This window comes from Callorhinus ursinus, unplaced genomic scaffold, assembly GCF_003265705.2.
Source record: "Callorhinus ursinus isolate GAN/ISIS: 27379988/994484 unplaced genomic scaffold, GSC_fseal_2.0 scaffold56, whole genome shotgun sequence".
In the NCBI taxonomy this organism is placed as follows: Eukaryota; Metazoa; Chordata; class Mammalia; order Carnivora; family Otariidae; genus Callorhinus; species Callorhinus ursinus.
The window spans coordinates 2,286,489-2,313,439 of NW_027397118.1; the positions used below are offsets into that span (position 1 = coordinate 2,286,489).

At 40.8% G+C, this 26,951-nt stretch overlaps 1 protein-coding gene across 4 annotated transcripts in view; it reads right to left on the reverse strand.

The window, feature by feature from the left end:
* Positions 1 to 26,951, reverse strand: part of FTO (FTO alpha-ketoglutarate dependent dioxygenase) — a 414,363-nt gene that overhangs the window by 271,552 nt on the left and 115,860 nt on the right. For all 4 annotated transcript variants that reach the window (XM_073884393.1, XM_025852363.2, XM_025852362.2 and 1 more), the window contains exons 3-4: positions 17,782 to 18,406; positions 2,822 to 2,965 (exon numbers count right to left, since the gene is read on the reverse strand). In XM_073884393.1, the coding sequence (XP_073740494.1) occupies positions 2,822 to 2,965; positions 17,782 to 18,406 (769 nt within the window). The remainder of the gene's footprint in view (positions 1 to 2,821; positions 2,966 to 17,781; positions 18,407 to 26,951) is intronic.

Consider the following 26,951-nt stretch of genomic DNA (forward strand, 5'->3'; position numbering starts at 1 on the left):
AGCCCAGTGTGGGGGTCAGCGCCCACAGGAGGAAGCGGGTAGTTTGACGTGGGTGTCAGAGCCCAAATGGGACAAAAGAACAAGTTCCAATCCACACACCCCACTAACTGTGTAACCATGGCTATGTCACTACATCAATTTAACCTGAACTGATTCTTGTGCAATTTAACGATCATCTACTTTTTAGTGTTATGGAGATGATTAAAAGAATGCTTGACTTGTTGTTAGTCCCCAGTAAATGTGGTTATTCACATACTATTATTCCAGATACACATATGTACAGAAAAAAGACTGAAAAAGAATATATCAAGACAGGTATGAATCTGATTTTTATATTCTTCTTTCATTTCATACTTTTCAGTGTTTCTTTTCTCTACAATGAACATGTATTTTACTTTCATAATCAGAAAAGAACACACAAGATGTTCTTAAATAAATGGATGGCAGATGAACTTCTAAAATGTATATTTACTATTTCTACATGCAGAAAATTAATATAGCAATTTAGAATGGCACCAAATGACTCTCACTTCTTTTAAAGATACAAACTGCTAACAGAAACTCGTGAACAAAGTAACCAAAGGCAAGTGGTTTATTGGCTGAAACTAAAACCCATTTATACTCAAGGTAAATATCCACATCTGGGTGATACATTAAAAAATGAGTTATAAGGGCGCCTGGGTGGCTCAGTCGTTAAGCATCTGCCTTCGACTCAGGTCATGATCCCGGGCTCCTGGGATCGAGCCCCGCATCAGGCTCCCTGCTCAGCGGGAAGCCTGCTTCTCCCTCTCCCACTCCCCCTGCTTGTGTTCTTCCCTCTCTCGCTGGGTCTCTCTCTGTCAAATAAATAAATAAAATATTTTTAAAAAATTAATTAATTAATTAATTAAATAAAAAATAAGTAATAATCTGTGACCTACAAATGATGCTCGCCGACGGAGCAGAGACTTCAAAATAAAAACTAAGTTCACGAGGCAAGCAGGAGAGGGTCTCAGGAGGAGATGACCTTCAGCCTAAAAATGTTCCCACACAGAGATTTCAGTGTAATGGAATAAAGTCGAAATGGTCCCTTTTAGAGCAGGAAAAGCACTATATATGAAACCTGCAAACCACCCTAATCCCCTGTACCAACCCAGTCACCTTAGGCAAATTAGTTAAGAAAAGAACAATCTCCATACCATCTCCCTCACAAGCTTGTTTGCAGAGTGAATGAGGCTGCTTATGTGAAACTGAATCATAAACTATAGAGCAACATGCAAATGGAAAGCAAGAGATGCAGGGCTTGCTTAGATCAGCGTTCAGCAAAGGTGGTAATCAGCCCATGAGAAGAGCTGAAGAGGTAAAGGGACACAATGTTAAGCACCACTGAATCACACACACCATGGGAAAGTAATTCCCTACATAATGATCTTCCCATCTTGCTGCTGACAAGGAGAAAGTCTCTGATTGGTACCATTATACAGTTAACACCTCTCTAACAGTGACAAGTATCTCTTTTAACAAAGACAGAACAGGACTCCGGATCTTCAGCCAACAAAAGTAGCAGGTCCTTAATACTGTTTCACTTTCTCTCTATATTTATAAACCTCTTCTAATTATAAACCAAGTGATACTGGTCTTCCGCTTAAGACAGTGTTATAAAATCTCCTTCTAAAGTAAATCCACTTCAGTGAAAAAAAGTGAATTTATTTAGAGAAAAATATTACGTAAGTAACAGTCCAGGTAGCACAGGGATATGGTGAGAACCTTGAAGCTGACATGTAAATGACTGTAATTTGGAAAATGCTTAATGAGTTAGTGACCTAAAGAGCTAATCCAAACTCTGATTTTCTAGAAGGCAAGGACCAAGTTTTATCCGTCCATCCAGAACCTTACACAGCATGGAGAACATAGCAGGCCCTCTACATACACTCAATTAATTGAGAATAATTCTTCTCATAAATGTCCACTTTGAGCCTTGGGGCTCCCCAGTTCTAAAGCCAATATGACTAGACCCCCCCGCCCCAGGCAGGAGTAAGAAAGGATACCATCTCTATGCTGTGCGTTGGAAAACAAGTAGAAAGTCCAAACCCCAAACAAAACAGAGCAAAGAGCCAAAAACAAAAGTTGCAAAAATGCCACAGCATTGTGGGTTAGCCTAAGCACAGCTGAAATCCTGCTCCCAAAGAACTCAGGGACAAGTGGAAAGAAAGGCCCTGTGGTCAGGTCAGCCACTCCTGAGAAGAAACTAAATTCAAATCTGAAAAAACTTTCACTAAGAATTTATATACAGAGGGAAATCATTTTACTACCTCACACTAATAAGCTCATTTGGATGATTGAGTAACTCTGAGGAAAAGTCCTGGAAACTCTTTAGCACATTTGGGGAACTCCATAAACAATCAGAATGGGGGAGAAAAAAAAAAAAGCAACTTTTACAAATGAGCAATACCTAGAAAAATGAGGGAATAAAAACAAAAATACTAGTTCCATGTAGAAGAGTCACTATCGCTATAAAATACCTAAAAAGCTTCTTTCAAAAGACACATTCTAAGGGCACCTGGGTGGCTCAGTCTGTTAAGCATCTGACTCTTGCTTTCAGCTCAGGTCATGATCTTATGGGTCGTGAGATCAGAGCCCCACATTGGGCTTCCCGCTCGGCAGGGAGTCAGCTTGGAGAGTCTCTCCCTCTGCCCCTCCCCCACTCGCTCACACACACACACACTCTCTCTCTAAAATAAATAAATAAACCTTAAAAAAAAAAGATATATTCCAAATATGTAGCCAGTAATCTAAACTTAAGACACCAGAGTATCAATATAGTTTTGACCCTCCTAATTACCAAGCATGAAGTAGCAGTCTCCTTGGTGAAGGGGTATTGCCAAGCCAGGAGTCTCTATGTCCCACGAGATCTTAAAACCGACATGCCAAGTATCAGGGTCTCTGCCTTCGAGCTGAGGGTCATCCTCACTTTCCTCTTCTGGGCCTGTTAAAAAGAGAAGAGTGGGATCAGAAAGGAAATGTATCCTCTCAGGTTCTGGGTTTTATAATCATTAGCTCAGGAATAATTAAGTTTTAACAAAATTAACAAAATTAAATTAATTTAACAAAAAAAGGATAGGAAGTGAACTATATCCTTTTACATCATATTTTTTTAAAAAAGCACATTCTTTCAAATATTTTTTTCTTTTATTCTTTAATCTCTAAGTCTTTTATTCTTTAATCAAAAAAATCTTTAAGTGATGAGGAAATAACCACAGATACCAAGAACACTAAAAGATGATTTATTCAAGTCCACACAAATAAATTAGATAATCTGGATTAAATGGACAGTTTTTTAGGAAGATATTAACTACCAAAATCATCCCCAGGAGAGAAAAGCTAATGAAACCATAAAAAGATAAAGATAAAGAACCATCTCTTAGGAAAAAGTAAGTGTCAAGAGTTTCAAAGAAGAATTCTACCAAACAATTAAGGAGTGGATTATTTCCATATACTTTAAATTTTTTAAGAGCACAGAAAAAGAAAAGTTTCCAAATTCTTTTCATGAAGACAGAATAATATGTATCAAAATCCAAAAAGAAAACACACACACACAAATCTCACATCTGAGAATCAATGCAAAATTCTTAAATATAGGGAAACAGCACCCAAATCCAACAGCATATTAAAAGAATAACATCCCATGACCAAGTAGAACTTATCACAGGAATACAAGGATAGTTCAATATGCAAAGGCTTACACTTAAAATTCATCATATTCTTAGATAAAAACAAAGAGTCACCAGAGATACACAAAATATTCAGTAAAACACATCCTTCCATAATCAAAACATCAATAAAATAATAAATGGCCAGGTTCCTTAACACAATAAAATACAGATCTCTCTCAACCACAAAGCCAGCATCATTATTTTAATAGGGAAACATTAGAAATCTTCCCAAAGTTAAGAATTAGGAAATAATGTCCTTTATCACCACAATGACTCATCACTACTCTGGAAGGAATGACCAACACAAGTGTGCTCTCTGGAGTTGCATAATAAATGAGCCATAATCAGACAAAAGAAAAAGTTTGTTTTTTTCTCATAAGAAAAGGTGCTTTTTTTGCAAATAATATTATTATTTATCTGCTAATCAAGCAGGAAAAATATATCCCAAGCAATAGTCAAATTAAGAAAATGTCAGCTACATACCATACGATCCAGCAATTGCACTACCGGGTATTTACCCCAAAGACACAAATGTAGGGACCCGAAGGGGTACGTGCACCCCAATGTTTATAGCAGCAATGTCCACAATAGCCAAACTATGGAAAGAGCCTAGATGTCCATCAACAGATGAATGGAAAAAGAAGATGCGGTATATATACACAATGGAATATTATGCAGCCATCAAAAGGAATGAGATCTTGCCATTTGCAACAATGTAGATGGAACTAGAGGGTATTATGCTGAGTGAAATAACTCAATCAGAGGAAGACAAGTATCATATGATCTCACGGATATGAGGAATTTGAGAAACAAGACAGAGGATCATAGGGGAACGGAGGGAAAAATGAAACAACACGAAACCAGAGAGGGAGACAAACCGTAAGAGACTCTTAATCTCAGGAAACAAACTGAGGGTTGCTGGAGTGGTGGGGGCTGGGAGGGATGGGGTGGCTGGGTGATGGACATTGGGGAGGGTATGTACTATGGTGAGCACTGTGAATTCTGTTAAGACTGATGAATCACAGATCTGTACCTCTGGAAAAAAATTTTTTAAAAAATGCATATTAAAAAAAAAGAAAATGCTAGCTACAAATGTGTGCTTATTAAAACATCCAGCAAGATTCTTAAACGTGTATTGTCTATAAGAAAAAAAACTTAAAAATATTATTGAAGGACACAAAAATTTAAACAAATGTAAAGACATATTATGTTGTTGGGATGTAAAATTGAACACCATGGGAATGTCAGTTCTCCCTAAATTTGTCTATAAATTTGACACAAACCCAATAAAAACACCAACAGGATTGATTTTTAGTTAAGTGGGGTTGGTAACTAGACAAGCTGATTCTATAAATCACAGGGAAATATAAACAAGCAAGCATAGCCAGGGAAATACTTTTTAATATATAAAGAGCTACTACTGCACATCAATAAGATAAAGATCAATACTCAAACAGAAAAATGGGCAAAAGTTATGAAGACAGAACACATAAAAGGAAATAAGTATGTAAACATTTAAAAGATGTTCAAACTTATTCATATAAGAGAAATTCATATTAAAGCCATAACAGATATTTTTAAGCCATCAGATCAGAGAAGATCAAACACTTTGATAAATAATAATATCAGTAAGAGTGTAGCAAAATGGCATACTCACACTCTCTGTAAAGAACAATCTGATGATACTTATCAAAATTATAAATGCATAAACACTTTGAACTTTGAATGTATCCTCAAATTCCTACTTGCGGAGGTTGCAAAATGACTTTTGAGGAAGGATGTTTATTGTACCACTGTTTACAAGAGCAAAAGATCAGAAATAACCTAAATAGGGGTGCCTGGGTGGCTCAGGCAGTTAAGCATCTGACTCTTGATTTCGGCTCAGGTCATGACCTCAGGGTCATGGGACCGAGCCCCGAGTCAACCAGGCTCTACACTGAGTATGGAGCCTGTTTGGGATTCTCCCTCTCCCTCTCCCTCTGCCCCCACTCACGTGCATGCACGCATGCCCACGCTCTCTCTCTCTCAAGAGAGAAAGAAAGGGAGGGAGAGAGAGAGGGAGGAGAGGGAGAGAGGGAGGTAGGGAGGTAGGGAGGAAGGGAGGAAGGAAGGAACCTAAATATCCATCAATAAGTTTCTGGTTAAATAAATTACAAAATGTGCAGGCAATAAAATATTATGTAACCACTAAAAGTAATATGACTATGCACTGATACAAAACTATCTGATACATTTTGAAGAGAAAGAAACTGACAGGCTATAATCTGTATAAAAAAATACAAACATATATACACAGGTATGTATATATGTACAGGTAATATTCTAGAAGGATATTCTATTCTAGAAGGATACTCAAGACTGACTTTTCTGGGAGGAGAACAACGTGTCTGGGGTACAGGAGGGGAGAGACACGTAAATGAAGTGAAAGGCATACAATGTGATCCGCCTACATGAACAGTCCTGCAGGGATTGCCCTATATAAAAATTTATAATGTAAGTTCATTTACAAAATATTTATTAAGCACTTACTATATATGAGGCACCGACCTGGGCACTTGGGCTCTATCAATGAATGAATCAAAGAGCTTTGCCCCAGTGGAGCTTTCTTTCCAGTGAAGTTATAAATGTTCATCACTGATTACTAGAAAAAGGACAGTTTAAATTCCATTAGAAGCTAGATTCCGGTCTTTAAGGGGAGTGTCCATTTTTCTGTTTCATCCATATTTAGAGCCCTACTAACTGGCACATAGAAGGCATTCAATTGTACTTAACTGCTTACTTAAAAACAAAATGCTCTGTTCACAGCCATTTACAGTCCTTTCTGGGCTTGATGGCAGGAAAAAAGAAAATGTTAATTGAGGAGGGTAAAAAAAAAAAACCCGCAAATTAAGCCAAATAACATAATAAAGCATTACACTGCTCATTTAGTGTAGGTCTTAATAGTAAAGAAGTTTAGAGAAGGGACAGGTTTAGTGAAGGTTAGAATGGGTAGAGCAGAATTCTTGGAGAAGATCAAACTTGAAAGACCATACTTGTCTTCCCCAAAGGGAAGAGTAAGAAGTGATAAAGGAAGACAAAAAGTTGCAAAGTTCCCTGTGATCACAATGGGCAATGAAGCATGTTTCACCTAGGGCATATCATGCTCACGTCACACACACAATCCAAAAATATGTGCATCCCGGATGGCACATCTCCATATATGGAATTCCTAAATTCTGAACATGTTACGCTACAATAACTGTGCATAAGGGTCAAAGGCAGTAAAAGAAGGGGAAAAAAGGAGGAAACCCCCTTTATAACTATTCACATTACTTTGCACAGGTTGGTGGGAAAAAAAAACCAGACCAGAAATCCAAGTTCAGGGAAGGAACGCTACTAAATGACCTTTAAGGACACATCCAACTTTGGATATTCTTCAATTCCTTTAGTTTGAATCTGAAATCTGATATTGCCACAGGGCACCTGGGTGGCACAGTCGGTTAAGCGTCCAATTTTCGGTTTTGGCTCAGGTCATGATCTCAGGATTGTGGGATTGAGCCCTGCATCGGGCTCCACACTCGGCAGGAGCCTGCCTGAGTTTCTCTCTCCCTCTCTCTCTCCCTCTGCCCCAACCACCCCCACCCCCCTTCTCTCTCTCTAAAATAATATATAAACCTTTAAAATCTGATATTCCCGTTTGAACAGAATCTTACCCTTTTTCTTCCTATTTGTTATTTCTGATACATGTTTTCGCAAGCATTCTTTAGTTAGGAGCAACTTTTAGCAAGTATTCTTTAAGAATAAAGTCCTACGGTAAAAAGTGTAAAGTCATTTTTCTACGTTAATCCCCAAAATATTTAACGGAGAACCCTCTAGAACAGGAATGACAAATACCTTACATATCAGAGGACACAACTCATTCACTGGTCATGGCTTTTGTGAGCCCTGGTACAGAATTATCCTGAATTTTTCTCCAAGCTAGCAGGAAAGAGTGATATCATCCATTACTGATATCTGTCACTGGCACTAGAAGGGGGAGTTAGCAGCGGCAAAACCAGGTATTTGCCATCCGATCCGCATCTGATGGCATTCTCTAGGCATGTCCTATAATACACAGTTAAGCCTGAAAATTCTGGAATTTGCAAAACTAGATCTTAACGACCAGAAAAGAGCCCACAAAAGGTGTAAATTTGACCTGCACTACATTTTCTTAACAAAACTAAGTTAGCTGCCAACTGAGATAAGTGCTTTGCATAAAAACACAAATGTCCAGCTATTCTTAAATTACAAGGTCTGGTATCCCTGAGCCAGTGCCAAGCTAAGAAACAGCTGCCCCTTTTAGACAAGGCATGTGCTCTCTGCTAGTGGCTGTCCCCATCAGCCACTTCCCTCACTGGCAGTACCTGCCTGGCCCCGCCAGGCATTTACATCTTTGGAACTTTGTTGGAGCCAGAAGGCAAACCAGGCCTATCACCAGCTTATACAAAGTAACTGGAAGACAGTCACGCCCACTCATTTCCCCGCACCGTCGAAGGCTGAACAGCTAAGACACAGACCGTAGGGTCCACAAAGCCGAAAACACCCATCGTCTAGCCAGCCCCTTACTCAGAAAACGCTGGCCAAGTCCTGCTCTAGGGTCCTGATATTTGTGATTTGACAGAGATTGTCTACTGCACGTGTTAGCAAGGAAGCCAGCCTGAATAAAATAATAATGATGTCAGGCGATTAATACTAGCATACAACATAATAAAGCAAATTAATGCTAAATTATTTGATAAGCAGATCAATTTAGCAAAAGAATACTGCTAGGCAAAATTGTATGTTTATATTTGTGATACCCTAGGGCTTTTGGCGGCTTCCTTCTGGAGCACCCTAATGATAACGGAGGTAGCAAGGGGAAAAGGAATAGAAATACCTTAAGAAGGTTTTTCATATGTCTCTCTCTGGTGAAATCAACTCTGACTGAACTTTAAAAAGAAATGGTTTCTAAATTACAATGACAACGATGCTGTTGTGGTTTCCAGCCAGTGAGTATGGCTATTCTGTGGTTTCCAGCCAGTGAGTATGGCTATTTCCAAGCCAGTGAGTATGGCTATTCTGCTTCACAGGCTAATGGGCTGCTTGACAACTCTCCCCTCTATCTGCTATTCCCCCACCCCCTCGTCCCAATAGGGCACAAATAAAGCCTGGAACGACAAACAGAGACAGTAATTGCAATCAGTGTTTCCTGATGTCTCCCATAAATCTAGCACCTTTGAAATGTGCTCATTAAAATAAGATTTTCTTGAGGGTTTGTTTCCCCCTTGGGCTGGGTACAGAGGAGGGAGGGAAGCTGTTCATCTGATCAATTTTTTATCGCATAAGTACAGTGCTGCTCACTTTCTCAATAAAAGCAACTTCCAATTATCCATAGCAACTGCACCTGATTACTCTTGCATGTTATTCTGGAAACAAGCAGAGGCAAGAAGTTCCTACTTGCCTTTCAACCTCAGTAACACTGAAAGGATTGTGCGTGTCTCAAGTGTGTTTGATGCATTCCGAGCTCCCACTAACCAAACTGTTCAAGAAGTAAAAGATGTAACAAAATACAAAAGAATGCGAAACTTAAATGTCAAGTTTACAATACCAACTCCCTGCCCAAATTAACCAATTTGTCTTTTTTATGCTAACTAGTTTTTGAAGAACAATTAATTCCCATTTGGTAAAAGATAAAGTGCCATCAAATATTTGGTTTGTATTTTTCAAGCTGTATGCAACCACTGTCATAGAGGAAACAAAGACAGAAACCTGAGCATGAAGGATGAGATGACAGTTCCAATCAAATAAAATACATTGCTGGAAATTTTGTACATTTAATAACATATACCATTAATACTGTATGTCAATAATTTCCCTGATGTGTAAATATATGTTCATCATCACCACACATTAATAGCCCGATTTCCTATTTCCTAGTCCCTTGGCCAAGTGCTAAGATTTCTAGGACTCTGGCCTCGGCAATTATATTCTCTGTTTCCTTTACCCCATACCCAGAAGGGCTTCAGTAGCAGGTCCCTTCCTACCCATGTCCCAGATCTTGAGGCAGGAGAAACCCAGAAGGTGCAGCTAGTCAGCTCGTGTACAAAACCTCATGATGCTTTCTCTCTCCTGTGCTAATTTGTGATATTCCAGTGTCTGGGATGGAGAATCTGTTTTGAAAAAAGGGAGAAGAGTCAGAAGGTTAAGAGGGTGTGAGGCTGGGAAGATACCTTCTGGGGAGGGAAATGGCAAGATAGATGTACAAGAACATAATTAATTCTTTAAAATTGCAAGTGTATCATGGGAATGACATACAATTACAAGAGAAGAGGTTGGAGGGGTGGGGGTCGGGGGGCAGAGGCCAGGACACTTTGCGAACCACAGTAAGAAATTTAGACTGAGGGCAATGATAGACATGAAAGACTTTTTCATAGGTCAGATCTGTTTTTCAGAGTGATCCCTCTGGAAGGTAGACACTTTTGCGTGCAGACCTTGTGTAATTTTTCTGGACAGGTTTCCAAAGTAATGGCAAATGGCATAAGCCCAAGAACATTTGGGAAACACTCCTGAAGGGCATGTCCCTAAGGAAAGAAGCGTTCGCCAAGGAGAAGCTGCCTGGGAGACTTCTGCAATTTGGCAACGCTTTCCTTGATTGGGTGAAGAACAAACAGTCAAGCCTGCTGCTGACTTAGAGCAAACTCCCTCCCAGCCACCGAGGAATGAATGGTCTGAAGAAATGAATTCAGAGACATTTGGTGGGAGGGGGGGGGGGGGGCTCATCAGTCCCAGCTCATAGTCTCTAAGAAGCTGGAAGCTGCTCTCAGATGCCTCGAAACAAGCAATTCAGGACAAACATAGTCCCTTGACACAGACAGATTATAAAATTAATCATAAATTTTCTGGGATTTCAGGAAAATGTTGCAAACCCTTTCCCAAAAAGTCTAAAGCCTTTCAACATGACGTGTGGCTCTGTCAGCTTTCAGATTAAGCATTTGAAAAAAAAATTAAGATATAAATATTCACATACATAGGAGAACCTTATTATATCATGTTTCATGGACTTGGTGGGGGGAAGCAAAAGTGAGAAAAGGAGAGAAAAATTGTTCTGGGGGCTCTTAGCTAAAGCTTCAAAACCATTACATTATCTGAAGTAAAATATGAAATGGGAAAAGGAAACAGAGATACTTCTCAAACAATACATTCTACAAGCCAGACCTTCTAACAATAGAGCTTATAACTCTTTGGGCAGCCTCAGGAAAGGACAGAGTGATAGAGATTTACAAGAAACCTTCACACTGTAAATAACATAGAAGATCAGAACCAAACTGGATTAAGCGAAAGAGGATAATTATTTGTTCAGCTAGCTTCAAGCAAAGCTTTACCGAGTTCAAAGCACCTGTCCAGCACCCAGTTTTTGTCCTTCTCAAAGCTCATAAAAAAGCTATGTGGCCACAACAGCTGGGGGAAGGCATTTGGGGGCCATGAGAAATTTGCTTGCCCCAAGGGAGGAAGGCAATAGCTTAAGAAGAGCCAAAGGATGAAGGGAAAGAAACTGGAAATTGACCCCGCTATTCATCGTTGAAATGAAGTTCACTGGAAGCCAGTGAGACCTCTGGGCTTCCTATTAAGTGAGATAATTCTTTTTTTTTTTAATTTTTTATTGTTATGTTAATCACCATACATTACATCATTAGTTTTGGATGTAGTGTTCCATGAGTCATTGTTTGTGCATAACACCCAGTGCTCCACGCAGAACGTGCCCTCTTTAATACCCATCACCAGGCTAACCCATCCCCCACCCCCCTCCCCTCTAGAACCCTCAGTTTGTTTTTCAGAGTCCATCGTCTCTCATGGTTCATCTCCCCCTCCGACTTACTCCCCTTCATTCTTCCCCTCCTGCTATCTTCTTCTTTTTCTTTTTTCTTAACATATGTTGCATTATTTGTTTCCGAAGTACAGATCTGTGATTCAACAGTCTTGCACAATTCACAGCGCTCACCATAGCACATACCCTCCCCAATGTCTATCACCCAGCCACCCCGTCCCTCCCACCCCCCACCACTCCAGCAACCCTCAGTTTGTTTCCTGAGATTAAGAATTCCTCATATCAGTGAGGTCATATGATACATGTCTTTCTCTGATTGACTTATTTAAGTGAGATAATTCTTGATCTTTTTAAATTAAGCCTGGTTAGGCCAGGTATCTGCTATTTGCAATCAAAAGAATCCCAATTCTAAACAGATAACCGAAGATGCAGAAATCAGAGTTATTGTACAGTTGCCAGAATGTAGATGAACAGCATAAACCACTCAAAACTAAAAATACTAACTTTAGGCAAAAAATACTTACTCTTCTACCATTATATGCACATACAAAGGACACAAACCATACCTTCAAGGAGCTTACAATTCTAGTTCATAATTTAAATATGCACAAAACTAATGTACAGCCTCAGAAGGCAGGACAGTGCTTACTGCTGGGGGAAAAATACAGTGGAAAGGAGCATTTCTGGGGTGCTAACATAAATGATGTCATTCAGTAATAAGGAATTAAATTGCCCAATTAATGTCCTAGACAATAAAGCTTGTTCCACTCCAATCTGTCCTCATCTCCTACTCATCACATGAATACATTGTTAAAAATTCAGCCATTCTTGGGGAAAATATTTGCAAATCACGTATGTTAAGAGATTAATATCCACAACATATAAAGAACTCCTAAAGTTCAACAACTAAATAAACAGCAAATTCAAAAATGGGGAAAAAACTTGAAGAGACAAGGGCGCCCAGGTGGCGCAGTCGGTTAAGAGTCTGACTCGGGTTCAGCTCAGGTTGTGATCTCAGGATTGTGGGAGAGAGCCCCATTGGGCTCTGCGCTCAGCACAGAGTCTGCTTGGGACCCTCTCTCTCCCTCCACCCCTCCTCCCCCTAAAATAAATAACTAAATAAATCTTAAAAAAAAAAAAAAAACTTGAAGAAATATTTCTCCGAAGAAGATGCATGAATGGCCAATTAGCACATGAAACATCATTAATCATTAGGGATCACCAAAGGGGCAGGTAGAAACTTCTGGGGATAATGGATATATGTTCACTATCTTGATTATGGTCGTGTTTTCACAGGTGTGTTAAAACTCATGAAACTGTAAACTTTAAATATGTGCAGTTTGTTGTATGTAAGTTATACCACAAGGAAACTATTGGGGGAGGGGAGGAATCAGCCGTTCTCCTTGGCTGGCCTTCCCTTGACAATTGGGAGATGGCACTACGGGTCTTCTTCTCTCACCAGCACTTAACATGACATCGTACGAACATTCCTCATCGCCTCCGCCTCTTCTAATCTGGCCCACCCTCTCTACTCTGGATTACTACAAGAGCCTCCTTGTCCTGCTTCCAGCGCTGCCTCCCTTCTTCCACTAGAAACCACAACGGCTCCTATCTCACGCCATGCCCCGGATGAGCCGAGGCCCTTCTGTTAAAGTATTGCTTCTGTAATAGCTTCTGCCCACTCTGCACCCCTAGTCTTTCCTCTCTGTCTTCATTGCTGTTGTTCCCCCTCTTCTCTCACTCAATTCGATCCGTGCTTGCTGCTTCTGAAACATCTCAACATCATGTCCCATCGCTGGGCCTCCCATATTCCCTCTACCCCACAAGGCTGGTCCCCTCCCGCTCACTCTCTCCTTCCAGTCTTAGCTCAAACATGACCTTCAAAAGGAAGCCTACTTTCCTATTTAAAACTGTACACCTGTGCATCCCCTTTGTGTACAACCTTCTTGTTTGTTTGTTTGCTGTCTCTCCTTGCTAAAACATAAGCTCTGTGAGGGCAGGGATTTTTGTTCGTGGCTATATGCTCAGCATCTAGAAGAGCACTTGGCAAAAAGTGGCTGCTTACTGTTCAATGCATATATAATTCCATGGGGATTAAATGTGACTTAGACCACCAAACAGGTTTTACTGAACAAAGTAAGTGACTTCACAAATAACAGGGGCACCTGGGTGGCTCAGTCGGTTGGGCATCCAACTGCTGATTTCAGTTCAGGTCATGATCTCAGGGTTATGAGGTGGAGCCCCACGTCAGTTGGGCTCCACACTCAGTGGAGAGACTGCTTCAGTTTCTCTCTCTCCCTCTCCCTCCGCCCCTCCCCGCTTCGCTTTCTAAAATAAATAAATAAATCTTAAAAAAAAATTAACAGCACATGGCATGAAAAAATGAAACAAAGTCAAATGAGCTTTGAGACCTCAGACAGGGATGCCGGGGAGACGTAGGAAAACATTAAATATCACAGCATTTTTAAAAATTATGAATGCTCCCACCCCCTAGCTGCAGTTACGATCTAACCTTTCATGCTTTCAAAGATGAGCTAAGGAATATGAAGCTACTCACTTCAAAGTCAAAGTAAAGTATGGTAATGAATTTCTATCCTTAAAAGAATTCAACTTTTCCTGAGTCAAAGACATGAAATGGGAGTCCTAGAATTCCAAGAAAATTATTACAAAGTCCCTGCTTTCTTATCACATACTCAGCAGGAATCATGGATTGGCCTCTCTCCCCTTTCCTCCTTTGCCCTTCCTAGGAAATCTGGAAAATAATATCAAGAATCTGCAATATTTGGCACTAGTTAAAATTTTTAAGAATTGTCTTTCCTATAAAGACAATGTTGCAGAAAATGTATCCTTCCAAATGTACGAAAAACAGTAACCAATAATTATTTACCTGATCCTTTTGAAGCTATTCCAGTCAGAGAACAAAGTGTAGGACTACATTAAGCAATGAGTTGTTAATGCCTTCCCTGATAAAATTTGTGCATGTATATGTACATATGTTCGGCATTTTGGGGGGGGGGGTTGTTTGTTTTTAACATCTAGGAGTAACAAGCAATTGCCAGCAAAGCTAGCATAGGAAATCCAATACTCTGCCAATTTACACACGATTCCCTGAAGCCATTCCTGATTAAATGTTGTACCATTTCAATCTTCTTACGGGGGATATCTATTAACTAGCACTGCTTGTGAAGCCAATGAATTTAGTATATAATTACACGTATCCTATACAAATTACTTCTCAATGACCTCTACTCACAGAAATAAACCAAAGAGGGATGACTGGCTCATTATAAATCTACAGAAAGATTTCACTGGGAAAAGGTATTGAGAGCAAAGTCCTGAAGGATCTTAAGCTTCACCTGAATTTAATTTCAGCAGGAAGTAATCTCTTCTGTTCTGAACTCTCAGTGCATTTTACATGAACTCTTTGTGGCACATAACACTTTTCTGTCGCTAGGGAACTATGTGACCTTGAACAAGTCACTGCCATTCTCCCCGCCTGAGTGTCTTCATCTGTAAAATGAGATGCTTGAACAAGGTGATTTCAAGTCTCCTCCAGATCTCACATTTCCTGATGGCATAATTATAATCACAGAAGCACACTTTACCCATCCTTTCAAGGCAAGCATGGGAATTTGATTTACCTCTGGAGCCTCCCTACTGTCTAGAACAGCCAACTGAATTTCCCTTAGCAACTGCTCAGCGAACGCATTCAGGGACTCTGAAAACAGTGCCGTCATCTGAAATTCCCATTCTCTTCACCACCTTCAACCCTTCCTAAGCCCGACCGTGACTGTGACCCAAATGGCTCTCTTCGAGGCCACCCTTACCATACCTCTGGCAGAATTACAGAGAGGCCAGAGAGGTAAACATACCACTTGTCACCTGGAAGAAATGCACCCACCCAAAAGTTTCAAGGCACATGCTTTGTAAACCATCTGACTCAACATCACACACACAACTGGAGGCCTAGAGAGAGGTTCCATTTCATAGAATAAGCTTATCTAATGCATTCCAATCACCTGAGAGCATGTGTAGGAAGCTACAAGCAGATGTTGCAGGGGGAGAAAAGCAAGGTGGCAGGCAGAAGAGGAGAGAATACAAGACCTGCTGAGGAGAAGAAGGAGAACATTCCCTTCACCTTTCCAGAGGGGGACATTTTAAAAACCCAAATCCCAGAGGGAACTATACTGCAAGAATAGGAAACATCTACTCATAGCTGTTAGGACTCTGAAGCCAGAATGTCTGGGTTCAAATCCCTCCTCTGCTGATTAGTAGCTGTATATCCACGGGAAAGTTAATCAACCCTCTGGGCCTCGGTGTTCTCAACTGTAAAATGAGAATAGCAGCACTTCATTGATAGGGCTGTTATAAAAATAAAACGGGTTAATACATGTAAAATGCTTATACCAACACCCAGCACACAGTAGGTGCTCAGTAAATGAGAGCTCCCAGCATTGCAGTTATTATTATTAGATAGAGTTCTGGGATTCTCTGGGATTTGTTCTAAGAGAACAAAGGAATCACGCTGCTCTTACAGATTCTAATTCTGCAGTTCCCTCCTCCAGATGACAGTTGCAAGGATAAACCTTTACGTATTTATGTATACTTGTATACTCTATCAGTCTTAACTACTGCCAACCACAGAAACCATTCATTCAAAATTTAAATGCCTTTCTGAACGATATTCTAGGTTTCAAAAAAGACTTGATCGCCCACGCTCTGAGAGTACAAAAGGACTACTAAACTGTAGGGCTGAGAGGAGGTGGGAGCACAAAGACATCTTTGTAGCAGTTTGAGCTATCACATACCACGGCCTCAACGGCCTCAGCTTCAGAGAGTTGCCTCCTTCAGAAGGAAACTAACAAACTGGATCCATTGTTCCTTAACATCAGAGTTCTTGGATGTGATCGTTCTTAAATCCCTGGCAACGCCTTAGTAAAGATCAGAGGATCTCAGTTCTTTCCATTAGGACAGCATCAAATCCCCTCCAAGCAATTTTCTTAGGTCAGCATCATTATTTGAGATGCCAGGGAAACTGGTGAAATTTCACCACTAAGCTAAGTTCCCTGTTCCGGGCTGAAGACGTGAGGTAAAGCTAGAAGATATTTTAGCTGTCCTGACGAAATGTCCAAGATGGGGAAATGGGAAGAAATTTAAAGAGAATCATGAGAAATTCCTTTTTAAAATCCCTTTTATAAAGCAGTCATTTTAGTAAACAAAAAGCATACAAAGCGATAATGACAACCAATTAAAAGAAGTTTTCAGAAGGCAATGACCCTTAAAAGTTCCAGTTCGTTCCCTGATGGGATGTCTAGAACTCTGGTTTTCCAAGCATCTTTCAATAAACAGGTAGAAGAGACAAATAGACAAAAGAGCTAATACTGTGTCTTGTATTCCTTTGTCAAATGATCAGGCAAAGAACAAAGTCAGCAATGGTCACACTGTCCTGGATGTGTTCAACTGTCTTTTTATAACCCTGGGCTGAGAAACAATGGACACCCTAAACACACAGAAACTGAGCAACAGAAGAAGTAAAGTTCCAGGAGGCCACAAAAAGGTAGCCTATGATCTCTGTTCCAAAGGGGCCAGATTTCAGAAACTCTGAGAACAAGTTCGCCCACAGCACCCCTTTTAGGCCTAAAACTGCAGAGCTGATGGGGGTGGCTGGAGAGTTTCCTAAAAACAGAGGACTGTCTGCTTACAGAACCCACTTCAACGGTTTCTGGCAAGGAAGGACAGTAGTCAAATCTGTGTGAAGCCAAGAACAAGTCCATATTTGACAAATCACTCCCATCAAGACAGTGATGTCAGCCACAATAGAGTTTTTTGGCAAGACTGAAAATGTGCACCTGTGGGAACCTGGAAAGATTTGACAGATTTCTGTTTTCCCAGCCCTTTATCAGCACGTTAATTATAGCAACTGTACGGTGTATGCTGAGCTTTACAGAAAGGCAGCTGGCTGTGCGAAACCAAGATGCTGCTCTCCTGGGCATGAGAAGGACCCGCCGCCAGGAGTGCTCACGCACGGAAATGTTCGGTCTGAGTACAGTGTAACGCTGAGCTAGACGGCACCAGCAGCCGAGAAAGGGCTACACTCTGCGGATACCTGGGTGTGGCAAACCTAAGAAGGAGTCACGACACCCGTGTACGGACACGGACACACACACACACACACACACACACACTCGCGCACACGCACGCCTCCCCAGCCGCCACAGCTCAGGTCACGTGACACTCAGGGCTGCATCTTCACGGAGCAGACTGTACCTTCACAGCTATAACTGTACACGGCCACCGCCGACCGTTCCACCAGATTTTCATCGTGATGCCAGCTCACGGCCATTTTCCCCATGCCAAAATAAGGCTCCTCCTTCAGGTACGGCATTTTCTGGGGATCCATGAAATTCAACAGAGTGACGTTGTATGCGGCTCTGTTCTTAATGTCCAGCTCGTCTTGCCCGTCAAAGGACCCCAGCCCGACCCTGGGGAAATCTGGACCTATACACACCGGCACGGCATCGATATTAGCTTTCTCTTTGCAGGCGAGTTCCTCCAAAGCCTGGCTGGTCTCTGTCTGCAGGTAGTCGTTGAGCTTGAGGAAGGTCTGACAGGCAGCAGCAATACCCGCCTCGTCGTATTTCGGAGTAGAGCCCTTCACTGGCCAGGGCACCGTAAAGAGCCTGGTGTTGAGGTACTTGTAGGTGCAGCCTGGGTTGCCAATGAGGATGCGAGAGACTGGGGTGAGCAAATCCTTGCCTTGGATCCTGACCAGGTCCCGGAAGAAGCAGCCATGCTTGTGCAGCGTAAGGAAGGCTTCTTGCACCTCCTTATGGAGCTCCTCAGGTACGCTGCCGGCTTCGCGGAGAACCAGTTTCGGGTATTTCAGCTGCCACTGAAACAAAACCAAAGCAAAAACATGTGTTCATGGAGAGCTAGGAGTTTCTCATTTCCAGAACTGTGATGCTTGGTCAGCGTTCGGAGGGGGCAAAAGAAACAACCGTCAGGTAGCATTTCTGAACAGGATCCGTATCTCTCCAGCCTCACACAGAAGGCTACGTGAAATGAATGTCATTGACTGTCCAAGTCAAGATTTTCAAGTCCCAACTCAAATCATTCATCTTTACTAGAAACAAAATAATCATCATCCTGTGCTCTGATCTGCCAGGCTCCCTCTACAGCCACTTCTCCCTGCCCTCAATCTGTCTTCCAACCTTTGGCCCTCCAGACAACACAATTTTATTAATTAACTGCTTACTACCTATTTATTAAGTGCTTACTAAGTGCCATGTATTATTCTCAATGATTTAGACACGTTGACTCCTTCACAGCTCACAGCTTTATGTGACAGTACTGTTACTGTCTCCAGTTTCTAAAGGAGATTCTGGAAGCACAGAGACATTTATGTAAACACTTGCCCACAGTCACATAGCTGATACCCAGTGGGGCTGGGATTTGAAGCCTCTGAGCTCGAGTCTGGTTCCAAGGCAGGAGGTCTGAACCACAAGATTGCCCTGCCTCCCAATAAATGACAAACTGGTGTCTGCTCTAATACTATCACTGAAGGAGAAATCACTTCTCGTTGGGAATTAGATACCAAGTCCCACAAACACTAGAGCCAGGAGAATTTTGCTTACAACGATAATACTAGAGCCCAGAATGTATTCAGCAAATGTTGAATAAAGGAGTGAATAAATGAGGTGTTCTACTGTGATTGAGAAAGTTGTGATCATTCTACTGGTGTCACTGGAGGAGAATACTTTAAGATGATCCCTCCTCTAATATGGAAATACATGGATTTATTGTCACAGTGGAGGACTTAATTACCTATTCAGCCACCACTTCTGGCTCCTAAGACTTATGAATGGGTGATAAGCCAGAGTTCCCTGATTCTGTACAATGAAATGGACTTTTTTTTTTTTTAACCAAAGCACAGGATTTTACATTTACCCCTGTAAAGTTTAATCTGATTGGTACCTTCTCAGTACTGTACTGCCCACCATTTTTGAGACACATTCCTTCTATATCTTCATCAATGATTACCATTTATATGATAAACAGGGCAAGACCATTTAATCCTTCATACCTTTTTTTCATTCAATATATGTCTGCAGAGCACCTACCAAACACTAGACAGAGATAAGGTTCCTGCCCTCACAGAGCTTTCTACCAGATCAGGTAATAAATAAGGAAAAGCGATCTCAAATTGCATTAAGTATTAGGACAGAAACAAACCAGTGGGAAATCTGTCATAGATGAGGGAAGACTCTCTAAGGAGTTGGCATTTAAGCTGAGATCTTCAGGAAAAGGAGATGCCAGCCACGTGACAAGCTGGGGGGAGAGCTTCCCGGGGAAGGGACCAAAAACCACAAAGGTGCTGAGGAGGGAGACCAGACTGCTCTGGAGACAAAAAGAAGTCCAGTTTTACTAGAGGAAAAGAGCCAAAGGCAGAGAGACATGCGGTGGGGTTGAAGGGAAGGCAGGGGCTGGACCACACAGAGCCTGGGAGGTCAAAGTAGGGAATCGGGATTTGACTCAAAGTGTGCTAGAGGACCCAAGGGAAGGAGAGTAATTTGATTTACATTTTATAAAAATCACTCTTAGTTACAATATCGGGCACAGATTGGAAAGAGGCAAATGTGAAAGTGGAAATCCTGTTAGGTGCTATTACAACCATCCAGGAGAAAAGAGATGACGGTCTAAATGTGAGAGAGAGATAAATGGACAGGTAAACTACATACTTTATAGGCAGAGCAAAAGGCAGTGCTTATCGACTAGATGTGAGGGGTAAAGAAAGGAAAGCAGGGCCAGAGGACCCTTAGATTTCTGGATTTAATAAATGAATAAACAGCTTACCATTTTTTAAAAAGATTTATCTATCTATTTGAGAGAGAGAATGCGTGCACGCTCAAGCAGGAAGGGCAGAGGGAGAGTGTCCGAAGCAGACTCCGAGCTAAGTACGGAGCCCAAGATCATGACCCGAGCCGAAACCAAGAGCTGGACACTTAACCAACTGCACCACCCAGGCACTCCTCCTTTTTCTTTTAAATAAAAAAGACTGGGACAAAACAGGAATGCTAGGTGAAAGAATGAGAAGGAAGGAGGAGCTCCCTTTTGGAGCTGTAGCCATTAAGATACCTACGAAATCTTCATGAGAAGTGGTGCGGGGAGGTGGGGTGGTCAACTGCACAGACACACCTGGAAATCCAGGTGGCAGCTGTCAGCACACCTGTGGTTTTTAAAGGCCTGGAAATGAATGAGCCCTCCCAGGGAAATAGCATGAACACAGAAGGGGGCCCACGGCCATTTCCTGAGTCTCAGAGGAAAGGAGCAAAAGAGACCTTTGAGGGAGAAAACTAGGAGAGAGTATTAATGCAGAAGTGAAAAGACAGGAGCACTTCAAGGACGGAGCAGGCGACCACTCCTGGGAGGCCAAGTGAGATGAGGAGAGACATGACCCCCGAGATGTGGCAGCGTGGAGGTCACTGATGACCATGACAAGAGCGATTTCAGCAGAGTGGTGGGGATGAGAGTCGGAGGAGAGTCAGCTGGGGATGGAATGACAGAGCAGCAGTGGAGGTGCCGTGCTTAAATGTCCATCTCAGAGGTCACGCTCTGAAGGGGAACAGAATAACACAGTTGTTGATGAAGGGCAACACTGGATCGGGGGACCATCTTCAGCACTGAAAGACGGGGGGACACATCAGAGCTTGCCAGGATACTCCTGGGAAGAGGCTGATGCTGCAGGACATGGGGTGATTAACCACAGGAGCAAAATCCTTGAGTGGCCAGAGCAGGAGTCTCCCAATGGAAGTATGTGAATGACTGGTGGGGTTTGTACGGCAATCCGCCAGAGTTGGTGGGGGGAAGCTGGCAGAACCGTTTTGTTTTTAATCTAAAAAAAAAAAAAAAAAAAAAAAAATCAAGCTTTACTAAAATATGTGTACATGTATGTGTGTGATATATAAACACATATACAAGCATTTAATATGAGCTCTATTATAAAAGACACAGTATACAAGTAATACTTACATCTATTTAATGAATAACTATCCATAGTGTGCTGGAGTCACTTTACATGCCTTTGGGAAAGCCTACTGTGTACATCGCCTCACAACTGCACATTCAGTGACATGTTGGTAGCCTGAAATTGGCCATGGAGAAGTATTTACACCACAGAAATCAGGAAACACTAAAAATCGAGGCTGGTTTATTTTTTCCCAGACAGCCCATTCTTAAACACTTAGTAGGACCCCACTGTATATGCTTAAAATTTGTTACTGACAGGAGTATATGATCAAAAAACATTTGGATCGGAAGAAAGATACTTCCTGTATCAGAATAAACTGGAAGGAGAAAGAAGATCTAAATTCAGAGAGGACTATAAACTTGATTAACAGGCAAATGACTAAGTTTCAGGGAGTTTTTAGAGGGAGAGAGAGGGGAGCACTTCAATTTTTCACAGTGAAAATGCAAAACAAATCACTAGTTAAGAATGTGTGCTGGTCACGTGGGCTGCTTGCCAGATAGTTCTGGACTCCTCTGCCATCACCCAGCTTTTTGGACCCAATGTTGAATTATGCTTCCTAGCCCCCTCATGTTGGGTGAAACATGTGACTGTCTGTGTCCAGAAAAATGACGGCTGTCACTTCTAGCCTGGAGCACTTCAGGGAGAACCACACCCTCCAGAATGCTCTTTTTTGGCATAGTCACCAGCTAGTGGCTACGTGGATCCCTGAGTTACTACTTTCATGGGTAGTGATTTTCTGCCAACCCACAAATGACATGTAGAATGAGTAAGACATATTGCTGGGGGAAGCCACTGAGATTTGAAGGTTGTTTGTTACTACAGCATTATCTAGCCCATTCTGCCTGATCCAGAATGCAGGAAATAGAAGGTAAGCAGGAAGTCTATGTAGGCAGAAGAAAAATGAAGTCGTCAAGCCTGCATATGGAAAAATGACCTTACTAGGAAAGCGTGGTAGGATTGCCCTGCTTCTCAGAGTGCCTATCTGAGGTGTGTGATCATAAATTTAAAGTGACAGAAAGCAGAGTTATGTGGCACACCACTATGAATGGCCAGTGAGACTGTCAGGGATGCATTTAGGATTTATAGTTTCTATACTCGTTTATCCCATTTGAAAAATAAAAAGAGAAATATCATACTTCCTGTTTATGCAGCTCATGAAGACAGCAATCTAGTAAGCAACAACGGAATATTCTGGAGCCATGAGCAGTAACTCTAATTCTATCACTAAACTGGTTCTCTGAGCAAGTCCCAGAGGCCTCAGTATACTTGAAGCACATCTAACAGCAGCGGTCAAGAAGGAAATTTCTCAACAATTCTGGGTTCTTTAATCCTCGGTATAAAATATTAACGAAAAGTAAGATAATTCCCAAGAACTTTATTTGGGAACACACTCCCTCTGGGACTGAAAGAGGAGGAAGACTGGAGATAATACAGACACACACACACACACACACACACACACACACACAATCTACACACAGCTTGCGGCCATCATCAATATACAGTCGGGCTGGAGACTGCGGAAGATGGATTTAACACAGGGGAATAATAACTCTAAGGACCTGGGAAATTCACATAACCATATGAGTATCACATGTAAATACCTTGACTTTAAAAACAGCATTCTAAAAATAAAACAGTAATAATGACATGGGAAAGTAACCCACCCCCCATCCCCTGGATCTTTTTTCCACTGATCTCTCATGTCCTTTCCCCTCCAACCACATTGGCCTCTTCTCCTACAGGCCTCAAGAGGCCAGCATTCAACACCTCCCCTTCAGGGCAGGCTCTTCCTCCCAAATCTGTACCTGCCAGGCCCTTCTCATCCTGCAGGCCACTTTCTCCAAGAATCTTTCCCTGAACTTCCCCCACCTCAAATATATATCCCCCATTATCATTCATCACACACTTCTCAATCTATAACTACATATTTCTTTGAACTATTATTTGTTTAATAGTCTCTCCTGCAAGACTGAATCTCCCAGAAGAAGGACATGGTAGCAGTTTTATTCTCCACTGTATCCCCAAGCCCTTGCCTGACTCCAATATAAGTGCTCAAGACTTGCCTCTAAGAGTAAGAGAATAAAAAAATCTAAGATTGATAGAAAACAGATTATTGAGGGTCTGGGCCGGGAGTGGGAAAGAAGGCTGACAACTGCAAAAGGCAGGAGGGATCTTTTGGGGATTTGGAAATATTCTAAAACTCCTGTGGTGATGGTTATACAACTCGACAAATTTACTAAAAATTACTGAATTGTACCATCTTAAAAGGTAAATTTTATGGTATGTAAATTGTACATGCACACAGCTCATCAATAAACTGTTTTTAAAAGACTGAGACATATGAATATATAAAATTTTAAACTTTTAAACTTGTGCATAAAAAGAATTATAAAATAAAAAGGCAAACACTAACTAGAAATAACTATTTGTAATCTAGATAGCAAAAATGGGCTTAATATTCTTAATAAAGAAACTTTCCAAATTTAAATATATGTGTATGTACATATACATACATATACAAATATATATACACATATATAATACGTATTAACAGAGACATTCACACATAAATTAATGGAGAAGACTTAAATATAGAAAAAAATGAACTGCACTGAAGTCAGGAAAAAACATAAATTAACATAATTTGTATTAAATTATATTTAATTTGGTTTGCCTATAAAATTTGCAAAAAATAAAATTTTATCACAGTAATACACATTGCTGGTGAGGTAAAATCAAATATTCTGATAGTCTACAATTAGGAATGCAAATTATTGCAAACTTGCTTACGGCCAGTCAGGCAAAATTCACCAGAACCTAAATATGCTCATATCTTTCCATCCAGTAATCCTACTTCTAAGAACTTATCATAGGGAAATAATTAGAGAAATGTACCAAGACTATAAGGATATTCATCATACTGTTCTTTATAATAATTAAAAGCTGAAAACCACCAAAATGCCCAACAGGGGATTAGAGGTAAAATGTTATATTCATGTGATGGAATGCTAAAGTAACACACTTTAGAAAAATTTCTGTACTGTTTTGTGAAAAACGTAAATAACAAAGTACTATTAAACAAGAAATTAGTAACCAGATATTGAGACAACAGGATCTCAGCTTAAAAAGAAAACAAATGTATACAGATAAGTACAGAAAAGAAAACTGGGGGAAAAATATGGTCACAAGTTTATGGTAGTTATCTCTGGGTGGTGAACTTGGGCATAATTTTAACTTTCTTTTTTAGACATCTGTATATTTTTCAAATTTGCCAAAGTAAATGTAAAAAGCTTTTTAAATTAGAAAATCAGGGAAAAGATGTTGCATTCAAAACTTCTTAATTTTCAGGGCACCTGGGTGGCTCAGTCATTAAGCGTCTGCCTTCGGCTCAGGTCATGATCTCAGGGTCCTGGGATCAAGCCCCACATCGTGCTCCCTGCTCAGCAGAGAGCCTGCTTCTCCCTCTCCCTCTGCTGCTCCCCTCTGCTTATGCTCCGTCTGTGTCTGTCTCTGTCAAATAAATAAATAAAATCTTTAAAAAAAAAAAAAGTCGTAATTTTCATGACATATCTTATATTTGCCAGGAGATTCTTTTTGATGACCCTGAATTTTCAAAATGTTTCAATATTAACTTCTGGTTCTAATTTAAATCTCATTTGGAATGCTGAATGCTCTATGAAGTTATGATTTTAACACAAGAAATACAAATAATAAGAACTGGCTAATTTGGTCACTATCTCAAAAAAAAAAAATCTGAGAGAAAATCCTCCATCCTAAATGCCCACTCTAATTATTTATCAAGTAATTAGACTAGTGCCTGACACTAGTGTTTCTTTAAAGAGAAATACAAGTAACTGTGGAAAAGAGCTGAACGTTAAATAATTGAATATTAATTCATTCTGGCAAACAAGTAAGTTCCCTTTCCATTTGGACAGGTACATGTAAAACAGCAGATATCACACAAGAATTTGGAACAGCTGTTGGCAGATTTTCAAATATGTCAGAATTTTTTGTTGTTGAATCCCATTAAAGTTTTGCCAAGGAGTATAGAGTCATGCAATTGTATTAATAGTTGTCTGGTCACCTAATATATCTCTTGAGATCTACAGAAGGTTTCGTGATCTAAATGATGATTTTAATAAGCAGCTGGAAAGGTATTTTAGATATAAACCACCAACATGCCAGGCGTTTATCAATGGCCAAAAACATGTGGAATGCTAGGTTTTCTGAAAAATAAGCTTGACTTTCCACCTACTTTAAACCATTATGTAAGAATTCTACTGCTTCTCCTCTCATATCAAGGGATGGTTCTGAAAGAATTTCATCATACAGAGAGGACAGACATGCTGCTAAATGAGTAAGATACCAGTTGTGCAGGAGGCTCACCTATATGAAACCAGTGGAACTCAACCCTCAGTAGGGTGAAATTAAATTTAAAATCTTCAAGTGAGGGCGCCTGGGTGGCTCAGTTGGTTAAGTGACTGCCTTCGGCTCAGGTCATAATCCCAGGGTCCTGGGATCGAGTCCCACATCGGGCTCCTGGCTCAGCAGGGAGTCTGCTTCTCCCTCTGACCCTCTCCCCACCTCATGCTGTTTCTCTCTCCCAAATAAATAAATAAATAAAATCTTTAAAAAAAATCAACTTTAAAATCTTCAAGTGACTTGGGAAATGTACTTCACTTAAAAAGTGTTGCGATGTCAAGGGACTCTATTTCTAATCCGGCTGTTAACAGATTTTGCTGGTAACACTTTGTATTTTGCACTCTATAGAAGAGTATACATTATCAGTCATAACATTTTCTATATAATTTTCATTGTAACATGCTTAAGACTTGGTAGCCATCACAAGACAAATGGGCTGGACACATCTGGCCCAACCGGCCAACCACCTGCTGCGCTGAGCTGTCTCCCAAAGGAGGCTCTCTTCTGAGGTCACTGCATTGGCCCTGCTACAGCTATCACAACTGAGTCTTGGGATAACATGTGGTTTGCTACAAAGTGACCCTGAGATGTTTGTTCATTCACTCACTCACTCCCTCAACAGTTCTTTTTTTTTTTTTTTTTTTTTTTAAGTAGGCTCCATACCCAGCCTGAAGCCCAACGTGGGGCCTGAACTCATGACCCTGAGATCTAGACCCAAGCTGAAATCAAGGGTCGGACACTTAACTGACTGAGCCACCCAGGTGGCCCAATTTAGTGGTTCATTTTGTATTTAAAAATTTACGGAATATCTGCTCTCTATCAGATACAGTATAAAGTGTTATAAATACAATGATATAAACAAGGTAGCTCCTGTTTCACAGCATCTCATAGTTTAAGAGTATAGATAAAAATAAAAACCAGTAGCTAAAGAAAGACTTATCGCAAGGGAAGTATGAAAACACTCTGTGGGACCAGGGAATAAAGA